General features: G+C 38.1%; 1 protein-coding gene across 1 annotated transcript in view; it reads left to right on the forward strand.

Annotated features, from left to right (window-relative positions):
* Window positions 1-17,543, forward strand: part of kuz (kuzbanian) — a 54,351-nt gene that overhangs the window by 31,139 nt on the left and 5,669 nt on the right. The window contains exons 5-14 of the mRNA XM_053747910.2: window positions 4,854-5,034; window positions 7,175-7,343; window positions 8,278-8,442; window positions 8,910-9,075; window positions 10,875-11,086; window positions 11,204-11,438; window positions 11,851-11,968; window positions 12,877-13,046; window positions 13,528-13,790; window positions 14,477-14,709. Coding sequence (XP_053603885.1) covers window positions 4,854-5,034; window positions 7,175-7,343; window positions 8,278-8,442; window positions 8,910-9,075; window positions 10,875-11,086; window positions 11,204-11,438; window positions 11,851-11,968; window positions 12,877-13,046; window positions 13,528-13,790; window positions 14,477-14,709 — 1,912 coding nt within the window. The remainder of the gene's footprint in view (window positions 1-4,853; window positions 5,035-7,174; window positions 7,344-8,277; window positions 8,443-8,909; window positions 9,076-10,874; window positions 11,087-11,203; window positions 11,439-11,850; window positions 11,969-12,876; window positions 13,047-13,527; window positions 13,791-14,476; window positions 14,710-17,543) is intronic.

A 17,543-nucleotide genomic window follows, 5' to 3' on the forward strand; every position in this document is an offset into this window, starting at 1 on the left:
TTACCCACAACTATTAATCTGTTTAATTTCTGTTGAAAACGATATTCATATATCTTGGACTTGAAGAAGTTATTATTTGATTTTGACGGCAAGCATAAACTCTTTTAGTTTTACGCCAGAGTGGATTTGATCAACCTGTCCTAGCGTCTTGTTGAATACCTTTTTTGTTCGTACTGAATCTGTGGCATATCAATCGAAAGATCCGACTTTTTGGATCCGTCGAACTTGCGTAACATCCCTAACTCCCAACACAAATTGCCTCGGGCTCTCGAACGGCATCAACGCTGCTTCTTAAAATAACATTACGTACGAATAAATTAATCCTAAATTAAAAAATAACATTTTATCACACAGCTCGTACATTTTTCTGGCTGGCTCTAAAGAAAAATTAGGCAAGTGCGAGTCTGCACCCGAATATTGTTTCAGTAGCGTGTCAAACTCAATATAAATGTGACGTTTATTTACATCTTTAGCAAATGTAGTAGTTTAAATATCCAGTTTTGTATTCCTCTTATTTAAATTTCCTTTACTGGTCTTTGCCAAAATTAAATCAAGATGCAGAGGGCAGACGGACAACGAAGAGTGGGGATCTCTTCGTTGTGCGGCTGTTGTTCTTAACTTTCGAGGCACGGAACTTTAAAAATATCTAAGGAAATTCCTATACCGGTCATTCCTTATACATATGATTGATTTTACACACTTAGCAATTTGTTCTTTGATAAGAATAATATAATCAGTCATAAAAACACATACACGTAATAACAATAAATTCAATCTGCAAAAGGCCAGAAAATATGCTTATGAACAAAAATTAAATGTAAATATGTCCATAATAAATTTATATTCAAGAAACGTAGCTCGCATTAGAAACCAGTGCGACAACAAATCTCGAATGACGTTAATTCCCGTTAGTCACCATCAAAATACTAAACACTATCCGATAATGTAAAGTGTAGTGGTTGTTCAAGTATTTTGCTGTGTTAGAAAAGTAGGTTAAACATTATAATTTTGTAATGAAAAATATAATTTAAGAAAAGTCGTTTCAACTTTTCCTCTTGACTGATATTTTTAAAATGTCTTACTTTATCTAATACCTGTATTTATTTGATATCTATCTATCGATTATGCATGCACCCGTCAAATGCTGCTTTACTCGGTAATAGCATAATAATGTATGGCACCGAAAATTTAGAACAAAATTCCAAATCAATATAAAAGCTTAAATTTAAATCTATTTAAACAGCACCTCAAGTCTTTATTAACTGATAAATGTTATTATAGTTTAAATGATTTCTTTAATGATAGACTCGGATAGAATTTAGTGCTAGTACCTATACATTATAATTCTTTTTTTGTTATTTGTAGTGGATGCTCCTCTTTATTTATTTATATTTGCATACCTATATTCGGTAAAACATGTAGGTTTAATTCATTTTGACATCAATTTGTATATTTGTACTCTATTATCGTTGTCGAAATGAGAGCGACAGATGTACAATTTTCATACTATTTGATATATATCACAAGGATCTGTATTTTACAAAATATTACCACATAATAAAAGCTTGTTCAAAATAAAAGATCAATCTGATCGTGATCCACATTCAAAATGGCGTAAACTTTAAGAAGTTTAATTTTTGTTACTTCTTTGATACATTCTCCTTTACTCATTACTGTGCATATTTGATGGTGTTGTTGTAGAATTTCTAATGGAATCTGCTAGGTTGCACTTATCTAGCCGGATGTACGCTACCAATAAACTCCCGCGAGTTATTTAAATAGTGGTGACTTAACTCGTTCTTAATGATGCTTACAAACACTTATCGGTAAAAAGTTTTACCTCAAATGGTTTTTAGATTTTATTACAGGAATATGATATTTTTTTGCTCGTAATAAGACATTACGCTCATATTTTATGTAGATAGATACTAAATAGCTGGTTGATTAATTCCAAGAAATTAGTGGCTAACATTTCAGTCTTTGTTTTTGTGTACGAACCCACATTTGCTGAACCCTTTTACTGAATTCAATACATTTTTATATTGAAAATAAGGGTTTACTAGCTTTCATTGACTATCATCATGGCATCGACAAACAAGAACATACTAATAGCTTTAAAACTAAAAAGAACGCGTCTTGAGAAAATAATTAAATGTGATTTGAACTACTTTTGATTTAGTGCATCAGTATATACTTAGCTTTCTAAAAGAGTTCCATCAAAAAATGTTTGATAACTGCTGATCTGACCGATAATCGGTATAGGAATCTAAAAGTACAACTTTATCAATAAGCGTTTATTCGTTTACCAGTATAGGTGCCTGCACAACGATTTGGTTAGACCTTAACCCTCATTACCGCAGACGAATGATAGAGGTCGGTATTAGCGGTGGGTGTAACTACGGCAGCCGGCAATTTCCGTTATCTGACGGTCGTCCTCTCCTGACCCAGGGCTCGTTAATGCAGCTCCGGATGCGAAACTCCGATGCGCGCCGCCATGACATACGCTATATTTCTTTTTTTTTTAATTGAACCATCTCTTGATTGTGTTGTAATTTTTCACCCGAGTGTAGGTTACATATGTGCGAGGCAAGAATAAGGATCAACTTTTTAATTTTTCGGTAGCCATCATATGAAAGAAGGTTTTTTGGTGAACCCGTAAATGTAGATTTATAAATCTAAAGCTTTTGGTGTAGTGTAGAGATTTCACGTTTTGATATTTAAACTGTGTCTAGAATATTTTTATGTATATGATGGCGCTCAGTGCGGCTTTCGACTATTCTTGCAGCAGCATCATCATTATTATAATGTGGACATTACACCGTATGATGCTTCATATGGTCTAAATGGTCATATTATAATACTTACTTAAATACAACTTCCTAATATAATACAACAGGATCAGATTGCTTTGTGCACACATGCAGGTGTAAATAATATTTCATAACATTTCGCGTAATTCTGAGTAAATGCAACCACAGATATATAAATGCTTTTCGTAAAAATTAAAATTATTATCAGTCGGTAAAAAGTCCCGAAAATATTAAATAACTCGTTACTTACAATATAAAATACAAACGAGACTGAATAAATTTATGGTGAATGATTATTATGTAAATACATTTAAGGCTAGACTTTATTTATAGCTTGATAATGGTAGTTCGTTAAACTAGCAACAAGTTGGCTGGTCGTCGTGTCTGCAAACAACCGCGCCAGTATTTCCCCACCAAGGGAATGTTACCCCTTATTTTTCTTTTCCCCAAGTCCGTAACTCAGCCCGCAAACTTTGAATTTGTCATGAATAATTTAAAATATATTCAGAATATTTTAACCTTAGATCTATTTCACGTACGTATACGAGCGTGGTCTTCGGTAATTCGCCTTATTGTATTCACATCACGCACGGAGTTATTTGGTACTGTATGACGGGGCTATTCAATAAAATCATTCTAAATCGTTTACAGACTGTGCAATCAAATCAAGCACATAAACTACCTACCTAAATACCTATACCACTACCTAAATTCATTGCAAAATCATCTTTATTAGCCGTGACATAGAGGGTTACTTGACTACCTAATTTCTAGTAACCAAAACGGAAATTTTGTTAAAAATGTGGGACTTTATTGAATTACCTTTTTATTGTCGACATAGCGGACGAGATAGCCAAATACGGTGATGGTTATATGTACCGCATGTATTACCCGTATGCGGTACATAAGGCATCCCTAACTAGGGCAAGACATTATTAACCAGAGGACGAACAAGGAACGTGATTGGCTAGGTAATTTTAAAAGTAAGGCCTTTAAAATCCCGAGTTCAGAGGTCTTTTAACGTATGCTACCGGATGAAAGGGCGCGCGGAGGGCAGCAATACGTTGTTGGATTTGATGGCACTCGTGGCGAATATAAAAGACTTAATTTTATGACGCGACCGCGCTGACGTTGCAATCCTCCCGCGTAATTGATGCTAGGTACTGGATTTTTAAATTTTGTTTTGAACACAAAATTCTTTTATCATTTTTCGACATCTTTAAGCAATCTTACTTAATAAAAGACGTATTCCATATTGTTGAAATGAAAATAAAGTATTAAATTTTGGAAAAGTATTTTTTTTTTAATCTGGTCTAGAAGGCCGTTTTTCAATAATGCCATTGGTATTGTTCAAAAACATAGACACATAACGAAACTTCCTAATTATATCTGTTAATAGTCAATGATTACAGTATTGTCAGCTATAAATTAAGTTTTACAGCCTTAACTACTATAATAATTAACTTTAATAAATTTACCTCAACATTCCCATGATGTTTGCGTAAAAACTGGATGATATACAGTTTTAATATTGGCGATAGAGGTAACGGTATAATACCAAATACACACTTGTGACATTTAGAACTGGTTTAAAATGGCTTGTTTTTAAATCAAACACGCTCAGTAATATGCAACTTTTTCATCCTTTTTTTTTTCGAATAAAAATATACATGCTTGTGTACGTAGCTCCGCCTCTGGTAGCATACATACATCGATTCCAAATTTCTTCAAAACAAGCCCAAAGGTTTAGCCGCGAAAGCGTGACTTCCGCATTTATGAAATCTGTATGGATTTTTACATTAGGATACCCCAAAATCCTTTGTAATAAGTAAGTATAATGAATGAGGGCTAATGAGTCTGGTTTTGCCGTTGTGAGCGCTAGTGCAGAGAACGATCTATGTCCAAGGTAAATGTTTGTGGTCTGCGCACGTGTACCCCTTTTTTTAACACAAGCCATAGTAACAGGAGCTCAGTATCTCTCGATCCGTGGCGAACAAGTGAACAAAGATGCGGTAGCCTCCAATATATAATATTTTTACACAGGGCACGTAGGAGGCTGCGGCATCACAGACGAGGTGGTGCAGTGGATGGAGCGAATTCAAAACTCCGGAGTGGACGACGAGCTATCGACGACACCCGCGCCCCCGCCCCCCACTGCGCCCCCACATCACACGCCTATTTCGTCGCCTCCACATCCCAACAGTCTGAGAGATGATCCCCCTAGGTACGTATAGCCAGTGATGCTAAGTAGGACCATTTCTATTGTTTTTACAGTGTTTGAGCTCCATTCAATGGGACTGCTTCCAAACAAAATGACATTTTTGACACAAGCTTTTATTGTTATCAGAGAGATCTTATTGCATTCCATGCAGACTACTATGACGTGCCAGGCCTACAAGAACTCTTTCAACTTTCTTAAAACAAGCAGTCGAAATAACATTCCTTAAAACTGTACCGCCAAATCGCAAACAGACTTCCACTACACAATGTTCTACCCAATCGTGTGATCACAGAATGGAACAAGTTTCCGGAAAATTTTGTTATTGCACCTTCAGTGAACAGCTTCTAGAATAGATAGGACAAAATCCCCAAACAACAGGATGCACACGCATCAGTTTTATAAGCTAGTGTGTACAATAATAATAATGTGTGTACAAAAATTCAGCTCAATCGGCTGAAGATCTGCTTCAAGATTGATATGCAAGATTCCACCATAGACATAAGGACATATACAATAAATAAATACGTAGGTAAATAAAATCTTGTAGCTAAATTTTCTCATAGGATTTAAAATTTGCTATCTTCAAAGGAAGGGGCGTGGCTACCGAGGTTAGAGACCTTGTTATCATGTTTTAATATAAATATGTTACTAGCTTCGATGTCTTGGATCTAGTCTAGGCAATATGGGAGCTATTCCACTCATTTAGTATTACTAAAATTGATAAATAACTAACCAGAATTTCTCAGACGAAAACTAGTTAAAAAACCAAAGTATATAATAAAATAAACAGGAAAGACAAGGTTACTGTTCTTATCACCGACACTTATCATTATATGGCGTATTATATGTATAGCGAGAGTAATAAAAAATACAAAGATAGATTACATTTACAGACGAAAACTAGTTGAATAATGGAAAAGAGAAACATAACAAGTTTTCTCATCACTACATTTTCGCTGCAACGACCAAGGTGGTCTATGAGATTAGTAACTAAGTTAAGTACAGTCAACAACAAATGAATCTGCGCAAATACATTGTAGATCCTCCCCTATCACCACGGCATAAAGATGCATGCGTAACTTGTCATGCGGTCGATTGTACATTTGCTGTACGTTACCACGGTGCAACCTGAACAGTGTGGACATTGACCCTCACCACCGGGGCGCCACCCTGTCTCCACTCTTGATTATTTTAGAAGCTTTTTAAACCCTTTCAGGGTAACTAGATGTTTTCCTTTTATCTCGCTGTCGTACATAGATCTTTGTTGATATGTTTGCAAATTTCTTGTACTCTTTATAAATATACAAAATATGGAAAACATAATTTGTTATTTAGCTTAAGAGTTCAAATTACTATTCTTCTCAACCTCTGTGTAAAATAAGTTTGTGTGTTTAATTAAAACTTTTTGGTTATTATTACTTTTTTTATCTTGACAGTTTATTTTATTTTTAGCTATTATGTAGGCTGTGTACACTATAGAAGCTAGCTAAGAAGGCTGCAACGTCTTGTGAGTTTTGACTCCTTTATTGATCGAATTTCAGTACATTAGTTTTCATTATTAGAAGAACCTTTACATATATTCGACGGGTTAAGGCAAAACTGGTTCAATATAACATGAACAAAAAACCAATGTTGGAAATGAAATAAAAAATGATTAATTACGATAACAATATTACTGATATTACTGCCGTGTTAAGCTCCGCCGTGATGGATGAATACCAGAAAATGTATCATTTATTGTCGGGTTATCAATTACTGCCTTCTTAATTATACTGGATTATTATTGGCCAGTGAATCGGGAACAACCGGGTGGTATTGGAAACAAGTTTCCTGAAGAAATGAAATATTTTTCTCGGAATGAAATTAAATCAAAGCGTGAATAGATTGCGAGAATTATTCACATTTGATAGCTACAGAAATTAGAATTATAGATGTGATTTGAATGTTGGAACGCACTAATACACACGAAAAAGAGAGGGATTTTTTTAAATATATTTGTTTGAAAATTGTTTGAAATAACTTTATTGCATAATAAAACACAGAACAAAGACACAGAAAAACAAAAACATGTACATTTTTATTTTGTCTAAAGCGCACAGTGTGCACCACAAAAACACTGGCTTACAATCATCCTTCTTTCCAGATATTGGGACTTTCCTCATCCTCACAACAAATATTCGCGGAGCGCGAACACGGGCGAACATTCGCGGTCGCGGCGAGCGGCCATCGAGAACAGAGATCGCAACACGTGCTCGCTCTACATACAGACAGACCCGCTCATATGGAGACACGTTAGAGAGGGATTTCCAGAGGTAACAATATTGAAGTGGGGGGACATTTTCTAAAATATATTATAGTCTTGTAGTAATATAATCGTATGAAAAATAATATTTAATGGTTGAAAATCAAAATAATCGTCAGATTGTAGATCTTGGCCTCTGAAACGAGAGGCCCTTGTCATTGTCTTCCCTTCTGCGCTATGTCTCTCCAGTTCAGAGCACCCAATTCACGCAGATCAGCCTCCACAGGGTCGCTTCAGCGTAATCTGGGGAATTTTGATATAAGAGTAAATCTTGAGTGAAACATGGGTCACTTTTTATCTCTTAAATCTTAGCAACGAGTGTGAAACTTCAGGGCGAATCAAATTAAGAACAAACTGCTTCGTACAAACAAATGTCCAACATTGGTCTAAGAATTTTGATGATGACAACGTCTTGACAATCGCGTGTTGTCCCTCGCATGTCAGTGATGCCTAAACATGTAATGATACTTAATGAAATGACATGTCTTAAATACATATCGTTCGCCGCAAAGAAAGCTATTTTTACGATTGTATAACTGACAACATGATGTGAACGTTATTGCAAGTTAATTATGTTGTAAAACTGTCAGTTTAAAAACACTTACTGGCTTTGTCTTGTGGCACTCGTGGAAGTTCCGAGATTATGTATAACCTATAGTCTCACACATGTCTATCATAAATAGAATTTTTCGCATAGATTCGTACCTAAATGAAGTTTCAAAGATATGCGTTTTCAAATTCTGTGGCTCTTTGTAGTTCTGTAGATTAGTCGATTTTGCCTGATTGAGAACCACACATTCACACACTACACACACATGTACACTGCTAGCAGATAAATTGACGTTATGTAAAATGTTTAAGTTTCATAAATAAATAAACAAACACACACTCCCATCAAAAGTTTCGCATTTTTCAGTTTCTGATTGGTAGTACTTTTTTTCTAGCACCGAGACTTATCAAAAAAGGCTGAAGTCGACATGAAGACGAGAGAGGAGATTCTCTCTCTCATCTCGCACCACGTGACAGCTGTCAACTACATATATCGCGACACCAAGTTTGATGGACAAATGGAGCATAGAAATATTAAATTTGAAGTCCAGAGAATTAAGGTTGGTTTGTATTTAATTTATTGATATAACAATGACACTAAACCATTTATAAAATTTTATCTAAGTACAGATAAAGTTGTTTAGTTGTTTTTTTTTATAAGTTATTTCATCGAAAAGCATGTGATCATCATAAATGCCAGTTAGGACTTTAGGAGTAGTTAGTCTATTGTCGATATAAATCAGTGATCGTCCAGCTAGGAATAGGCTATTCTATCAATTTGTTTAATATGTCGGCAAAGATTTCCATTACTTCTTTCGCCATTACTTATTTTTTGCACTACACACTTGCAAAATATTGCATATCACGTTTATTTATTTTTTGATAATACTTTTAAGTTTATAAATTAGAGTAAATTTTCTTTACAATTTGGAGTAAAGCACAATAGGCCCAGTACCACTTTTATAATAGCAATCATCTTGCCGCAAAACTATCACAGCTTCATAAGTAATAGTTTTTTTGACGACAGATCGATGACGACTCCATGTGCAACACACACCACTTCGAAACCAACCAGTTCTGTCTTGAAAACATCGACGTGTCCAACTTCCTCAACCTGCACTCTCTGGGCAACCACGAGGATTTCTGTCTCGCCTACGTGTTCACCTACAGGGACTTCACTGGCGGCACCCTTGGTGAGTTTCACTGCGATCAGTTATTATCTATTATGTTAACTTCATAGATGTGAGTGCGTACCGCAGAGTATGGCAAAGATAGATAAAGTCATTTATTCCTTAGAATGTGGTGATACATTGATGTTCTGAGGTACAATGGAGTGCAAGTGCAACATATTCTGCCTCTTAGGCGTTAGAATTTTAAGGTTATGTTTAAGATACATTAAATTGAGAGAAATGTAACAGATCGATCGACACCAGACAGGGAGAAGTGGCGGAGGCTGACATGCTGCAGATCATTTTGATTATTATGCAAACTTGATTGCACAAAATGAAAAGCAGTTACGCGTCAACAATAGGTAGATGTTGAGATGGGCCGGTGTTAAAGCAGTTACCCGTCCACGATATGAAGATGTTGAGTTGGGCCGGTGAAGTAACACGTACAGTATGAACAAGTATGAATCAGATACGTAATTAATATATACGGGGATCCTTCAAGGTTACCCCTATAGACCAAAAACTGAAAGGTCATTTGCGCTGTTATAGCACGTAATGATTCGCAATAAAGTCACCAGATCCAGTCCTCCACTTGTTTTTTTTTTTCATTTAATACAGTCGCGCTTATATTACAACACAGAAATACGAGTAGTAGGCTTCGTACGATATTTTATGCGATACATATTTAATTTAATGAGGCATTTAAAAAGCGTAAAATTCACCAATTTGCAAGCGTATTCTATGCCCGAAAATCGAACCCAATCAAAAGTTTTATTGTCATTATTATTTTATATTTTGGGTATTTTAAGCACCCAATGTAACATATTTTCCGACACAAAGACAAGTATGTTATTATAGTTTTCCATGTTGGATCTTGAGATTGGTCTTAGTAATGCCATTAAGGCAATAGCCTACTCTAACCTTGAAAATATGACTCACATTCAATCATTTTCAAGTCAAGGCACAACTCGCATATGCCTTGTCATTTTTTTTATAAGTTGTTATTGAACGTTTTTTATTCGGTAACCATTCGATTATAATCTACACGTTCCTTAGGATAAAAAGTCTCACTCATAAATCGATTCGTTTTCGAATGACCTTCGGCATATCTTAGGATTCGTCATATGATAATACCATATTGATATGCGAATGTAGGATGTGGTTTTGTAAGTTCACACGATAAAAATGATAAGCTCTAAACAGGAATGATCATGATTTCAGGTCCTTTATTTGTATGCGTTGGCATTAATTTTTATTTTATATGAGTTGGTAATGAGACGTACGTGTAGTTATAGATTACCAAAGTCACTTAATGCCTGTTTATTACGAAGTTTACGTACATATTTACCTTGTAATTTATACAGATTATATTATTTGAATAGCAGGAAAATTGCGTTGTTATTATTAAGCAAAGATATGCGGAATGTAATCTATATTGAGGTATAGACGTAAACATGCCATTTCTTCTCATTAGTCTCATAAATGTGACGTCAGATGATAAATTAAACATTTAATCCATTCTAATCCATTGTCCTGTTTGAGTGACCGCGACAATACTGTGGCATAATGCAACTTACATTTTTAAATTCCTAAACAAAGATTCTAACTATTCTATAAAAACTAAGATTGTATCCATGATGGTCGAATGTGCTAGCTGCTTCTCCTCCTGCGCTTATTGTAAAACTCAATCAAGGGAAAGGGCTATAAACTGGAGATTCTTCTCATAAGCAATGGGCTAGCAACCAATCAATATTCAAACTCAATTCCAACGATATATACAACTCAACAATTTTGCCACGCACTAACCAACTTTCATTTCGCAGGCCTAGCATGGGTGGCGAGTGCGAGTGGCGCCTCTGGCGGTATCTGCGAGAAGTACAAGACGTACACGGAAACCATCGGCGGCATGTACCAGAGCACCAAACGTTCTCTAAACACGGGCATCATCACGTTTGTGAACTACAACAGCCGAGTGCCGCCCAAAGTTAGTCAGCTGACGTTGGCGCACGAAATTGGCCATAATTTTGGATCACCGGTAAGAATCGCATTTGCAGCGGTTCGTAAGGAAGATATTAGGACACTTTCATTTAAAAACAGCACCTGTTTTGCTTAATACATAAGATGACATTCTGATCGAAAATTTTGTTCCCAGCACGACTATCCATCAGAATGTCGTCCAGGCGGACAACAAGGCAACTTCATAATGTTCGCATCAGCCACATCGGGCGACAGACCGAACAACAGTCGTTTCTCGTCGTGTTCCGTCGGCAATATCTCCGCTGTACTTGATGCGGTACGCGATGGTCGCAAGAGGAATTGTCTGACTGCCAGCGCGGGAGCTTTCTGCGGGAACAAGATTGTTGAGGATGGAGAAGAGTGCGATTGCGGTAATTATATCATGTTTTGTTAACAATTTCTCGTTAAAACTCAGTTTCTTCGTCGTTATTGACGAGGAATCGTTTTTTCTCACTATGGCTGATCTTATCCGGTTTTGATTTTATCTAACTTGCAAAAGCAAAACGATATTTCACCGCACGGTATTTATTCTCGCGAATTATATTCCGCACTCGTATAGTACTTTCTCTCGAATTTTTTACCGCCTGTGCGAATACTCTAATAAGATTCAAAGTATTACAGAATTGCGAGAAATATCGTAGTGCAGACAAGACTTTAGACACCTTAAAGCACTTTTTATCATTAAGTGAAAAGTGTTATTTAGTCTTTTTTCCGTTTCATGAGTTATACTTGCAAACTGAAACTGTAATGACAATTGGATGAAATAAAACTCATCATATTTAGGTTACGACGAGAATGAGTGCAAGGATCACTGCTGTTATCCTCGACAAGTCAGCTCGTATGACAAGGAGAGAAACATTACTGCCAAAGGGTGCACTAGGAAAGCCAACACTCAATGCAGGTAAATTGATTTATACTCTTTGCTTGAATTAAAGATTTAATAAATTCTATAAAAGCTGACAGACAACCCACAGCTGAAACTATTGTAGAAGAAGTATTGTAGGTGTAGAAAGTTGACATTTGGTAATGTAGGTTCCTTACAGAATAGCACTAAGGGGTAACCCGAAATTTCCACAGAAAACGAAAACTTTTAGGTACAGCACGTAGACTTACCAAAAAATATAGCGGATTCGCCCTTATTACTATTACATTCAGGGCATTTGACATGCCGTTGATTGTAAAGCTATATAGTAGAAGCCTCATAAAATTATTGTGAATATCAATTGTTTATTTAATTTGCTAATGACTATTCGACATGTGCAAATTACAAGTAATTTACCAAAATTCAAATATAAAATTCAAATATATCCTATAAAATTTATGGTTTGTAAAATAAGTAGTTCCAACTAAATAAATAAAATTTTAAATTTTATATTAAAGTGCAAAGACCATTTTTTCAGTTTAAGCTGTTAAACAAAAATTAACTAAGCCAACACAATCTCAACGGAAGTTGGCAGTTAAATTTAATAACTCCCCCACTTTGATAACCTTTGGCTTAATCTTGCTAATGTTGCAAAATTACGGATATTACGACGAAGTGTATGCTTTTTCACGGGTAAACAACCTATGTGTTATTTTTAGTAATAGCTCTATAAATATACTGGTTTTCCTCAAGACTACGGTATAGGCTAGATCTCGTTTCATTTGTTTTGTAACATGTAAGGATTATCGTCTTTGTGGATCTTTGCAATGCAGTCGTCAATAGTGGACAAAGTTCATTGTCAGATCATATTTATATATTTAACAGACAATTATAACATCTTAACAGTTGCAATGTGTGTATAATGTGTGACCGTATGTTCCCGTCAGCCCGTCGCAGGGCCCATGCTGCCACGCGCGCACGTGCCAGTTCGTGCTGGCGTTCAGGAACCAGACGTGCCGCGAGGCCACGGAGTGCAGCCACGCCTCCTTCTGCTCCGGCCGCTCTGCCGAGTGCCCCGAGCCCAGGGTCATGTCCAACCACACCAAGTGTAACAATGGTCAGTACCATTGAACATGCTCTATACAAACATACTGCATATTATAAAATGATATAGTTATAAAATATCCCCGTTGTTCATAAAAAGTTTGGACACGCTCGTAAGCTAAAATATGTTTTGTCAATGTCGCACTTCATAATATTTGACAGAAAGAGACCAAATATGTTTTAGCTTAGTGTTTTAATTTTTTTATGAATAATGACAACTCTTAATTTTAATTGTTACTAACAACAAATCGATCTCTTTTTTCTTGTTGTCGTTTGTAATCATGTTTTCCTATTAATCTTAAATGTTTTCTTAAATTTAATAGATATACGATTCATATAAAAATTAAATATCAAACTTTGAAATATTTGACATTGACAGAATGAGACAAAATATACTTTAGCTTAAGGTATGCTTTAACTTTTATATAAATAAGTTTGGGAAAACCTTTAAAATAAATTGACTTTTGTCCAGTAACATTAATATCTAACTCCAGGTACTCAACTGTGCAACAACGGCGAATGCACCGGCTCCATCTGCCTCGCGTGGAACATGAAGGAGTGTTTCCTGTCATCAACGCCCGTGCAGAAAGGAGACGGCGTCACCGCGGTGGTGGACCGGCGACTGCTGTGCCAGCTGGCGTGCCAGACCGGGCCGGAACCGGACTCGTGCCAGAGCACGGCGGAGTTCGCCGATAAAGTTGGCTTGCCCAAGGGCGGGATTAGCTTGCGGCCCGGATCGCCTTGTGACAACTTTCAGGTATGTCCCCGTTAATATGTGACATTAAACTCATATATAGGCTAAGTTTCGATTCAGTCCGGGATTCTTTTGGGATTTTTTTGGAATATAATATTATACATATTTAGTCTGTGATATGTATTGTACTAATATGGGAACACTAGTTTCCTATTATATCGGTCAAGCCGTCTTGCAAGATCAATAACCGAAAGTTAATTTAGGAATTTAAATTGAGTTATCCTCAAACTAACTATAAAACTTGATAGGTTAGTCTGTCAAAATCGGTTACGAGAGCCGCGCCAATAGAAACCTGACAAGAAAAAGATTGAGATTAACCTTCTTACTTTAAAAAAGTTACAGCGAACTATAAGCTAAAGTATGTTTTGTCTCTGTCTGTCAGTGTCAAATATTGTAAAGTGTGCTATTGACAACTGACAAATTTTAACTTAAGTATACTTTAACTTTTTTCATAAATAAGGACAAATTTTAACTTAAGTATACTTTAACTTTTTTCATGAATAAGAGGGTAAGATTATTTTGCTATACAACATTTAGTACATTTTGCCTAAAAACGAAACTTCCTTAAAACTTGGATATAAATAACGAATATTCGTTTGTTTGTTTCTAATATATTTATTGTACAAAGAACAAAATTTAGAAGTACATACATAACAAGAAGTGTAACTCATAATAATATTTGGGAACAGGGTTACTGCGACGTATTCCTGAAATGCCGCGCCGTGGACGCGGAGGGCCCGCTGGCGCGGCTCAAGAATCTGCTCCTGAACCGCGCCACGCTGCAGAGCGTGCAGGCGTGGGTCACGGACCAGTGGTGGGCCGTGCTGCTGGGCGGCGTGGCGCTCGTGGTCTGCATGGGGGCCTTCGTCAAGTGCTGCGCTGTTCACACCCCTTCCTCTAATCCCAAGAGACCCCCTGCCCGGTAACTTCACACTAAATGTTAATCAAACTATGAGAAATAAGCGTGATAATATGGATATTTAGAGTAGGAATAAATGTGGGCGCTGTGTCATGGCTGGCAACACTGGGTATTTATCGATAAATTTTGATTAGGTTGTAGGAAGGTACGTTACCGGTAGGTATTATACTTCCCAACAGCAAAGCGGCTAGTATGAAGTGCAGCAGTCTCTGGATAGCAGCGATGTGAAGCAGCGGAAGTGAAGGTAAGCAGAGAAAGATGATGAAAGCGCGGAAGTGAAAGAAGATGATAAGGTTTATTGCAACACGCGTTACAAGCAAGCGTACACAGAAAAATCACAGGCACAAAAGTCACAACTAAGAATGTTCGATATTATAACACACGATAGTCGGAAGAAAACGTAAGCAATTCGCGGAGAGCGCGATACGTGCTGGGTGTCACAGTGATCTCGGGCGACTGGCGACGCGTAGCAACGTCGACCGTTGTGAGCGGGGCGCGCACGCAGTCAGCGCGTGATCGTGTTAGGGCTTGACGTAATTTGCATAAGCGGAGCGGATTTGAGTGGCGATCGACTCGCCACATCTCTCCCCGGCTAGACCGTGACTACGGTCGATAAAAGTGTGGTATTCTGACTCTTCTGCCGTTCCGAGTCCTTTTTTCTTCTCGTTCCTCGGTATTAGTATGGGTGGTAGTTGTAGAAGCAGGAATATTGACTTCTTTAGTTAGATAGGCTGGCTTTAACCTATCGACGGACACATTTGTAGGTTTCCCTCTAACTTCAATCGTGAAAAATTTGGATTGTCGCTCTAAGACTTTTAAAGGACCTGCATATGGGGGTTCGAGTGCACCACGAACATGATCTTTACGGAGGAAGACGTGAGATGTCAAATTGAGATCACGTGGTATGTAAAATGGCACTTGGGCGTGCCACGAAGTAGGTTTGGGGGATAATTTTGCCATGTACGTTCGGAGACGCGTCACGTACTCTGAAGTGTCTGCCGTGATGTAGTCATCTGTGGGGGCGAGGAACTGGCCAGGCAACTGAAGAGGCTCGCCATAAACGAGCTCTGCTGGGCTAGCACGTAGATCTTCCTTCCAAGCATTTCTGATTCCTAGAAGTACTAGCGGAAGTGATTCAGTCCATTTCAAAGTGTCGTGGCACATGATTGCCGCCTTCAGCTGGCGGTGCAGCCGCTCCACCAACCCGTTTGCCGCTGGGTGATATGCTGTAGTCCGGAGATGTCGCGCGCCGATCATAGTAGTAAGCGCCTTGAAGAGCTGGCTCTCGAACTGGCGACCACGGTCGGTAGTCACACGCGCAGGACAGCAAAATCGGGCTATCCAGCCAGACACAAGAGCAGCCGCGCAGGTCTCTGCCGTAATATCCTGCAGTGGTATGGCCTCAGGCCATCGTGTGAATCTGTCGATGGCGGTGAGACAATATCTGTAACCACAAGATAACGGTAAGGGTCCCACGAGGTCTATGTGGATATGGGAGAACCTCGTGGAAGGGGTAAGGAATGAGGATAGAGGAGAACGGGTGTGGCGGTTTATTTTGCTTCTTTTGCATTGTAAGCATTGCCTAGACCACTCTCTACAGTTCTTACGTATCCCTCACGAACTTCTGTGCCACCAGTCGTGCTGTAGCTGAACTCCCAGGGTGCTTCCAGTTATGCATCATACGAAAGACTTGCTGTCTGAGCGTTGGAGTTATGTATGGTCTTGGTGAATAGACAGAAGTATCGCAGAAAATTGGGAATTTACTGTCCATTGTTTGCAACTTCTTGAGCTTCAGAGCGGAACCTCGGAGTAAAAGGTCTTGCAGCTCAGGATCGTTTTCCTGAGTTCGTGCAAGTTCCTCGTAGTCGAGAGCAACTGAAACTTCATCTACACGTGAGAGTGCGTCGGCCACTACATTTTCCGGTCCAGGTATGTAGCGCAAGTCTGTAGTAAACAGTGATATGAAATCTAGGTACCGGAATTGTCTTGGGGAACAATGCTGCTTGTTAGTCGCAAAAGCAAATGTCAGTGGCTTATGGTCCGTGTATACGACGAAAGTTGCAGTTTCTACCATATGACGGAAGTATTTTATTGCTTCGTAGACTGCCAATAGCTCTCTGTCATAGGGACTATATTTTTTTTGTGTAGATGACAGCTTGTGAGAATAGAAAGCAAGAGGCTGCCAGATGTTGTGTTTACGCTGCTGGAGTACTGCCCCAATAGCCGTATCTGAGGCATCAGTAACAATTGCGAGTTCCGCTGAGTAATCCGGGTGCGCAAGAAGTGTGGCTTCAGACAATGAAGTTTTACAGTCTTCAAATGATTTAATTAGCTCTGGCGTCATGTCTACCGGATGTGAGCCTTTAATTTTGGGTCCTTGCAGCAGTGAATTCAACGGGGCCTGGAGTTGGGCGGCCTTGGGAATGAACCTGCGATAAAAATTAAGCATTCCCAGGAATCGCCGTAGTTCTTTCACCGTCTTCGGAACTGGAAACTCCTTCACAGCTTGGACTTTTCCATCTATGGGCGTAGATCCCGCAGCAGATACTTTATAGCCGAAGAAATTTACGACCTCCTGTCCAAATAAGCATTTGGATGTGTTAACCAGTATACCGTATGCCTTAAGCCGCTCGAACAGCTGTCGCAGGTGCATTTCATGGTCTTTTTTGCTTGCTGAAAACACTATTATGTCATCGATATATCCGTAACAGAAATTCAGGCCTGATAACACTTCGTCGATGAATCGTTGGAAGGTCTGAGCCGCGTTTCTTAATCCGAAAGTCATGTAAGGGAACTCAAACATACCAAACGGCGTCGTAATAGCAGTTTTGGGAATA

Source organism: Plodia interpunctella, chromosome 7 (assembly GCF_027563975.2).
Source record: "Plodia interpunctella isolate USDA-ARS_2022_Savannah chromosome 7, ilPloInte3.2, whole genome shotgun sequence".
In the NCBI taxonomy this organism is placed as follows: domain Eukaryota; kingdom Metazoa; phylum Arthropoda; class Insecta; order Lepidoptera; family Pyralidae; genus Plodia; species Plodia interpunctella.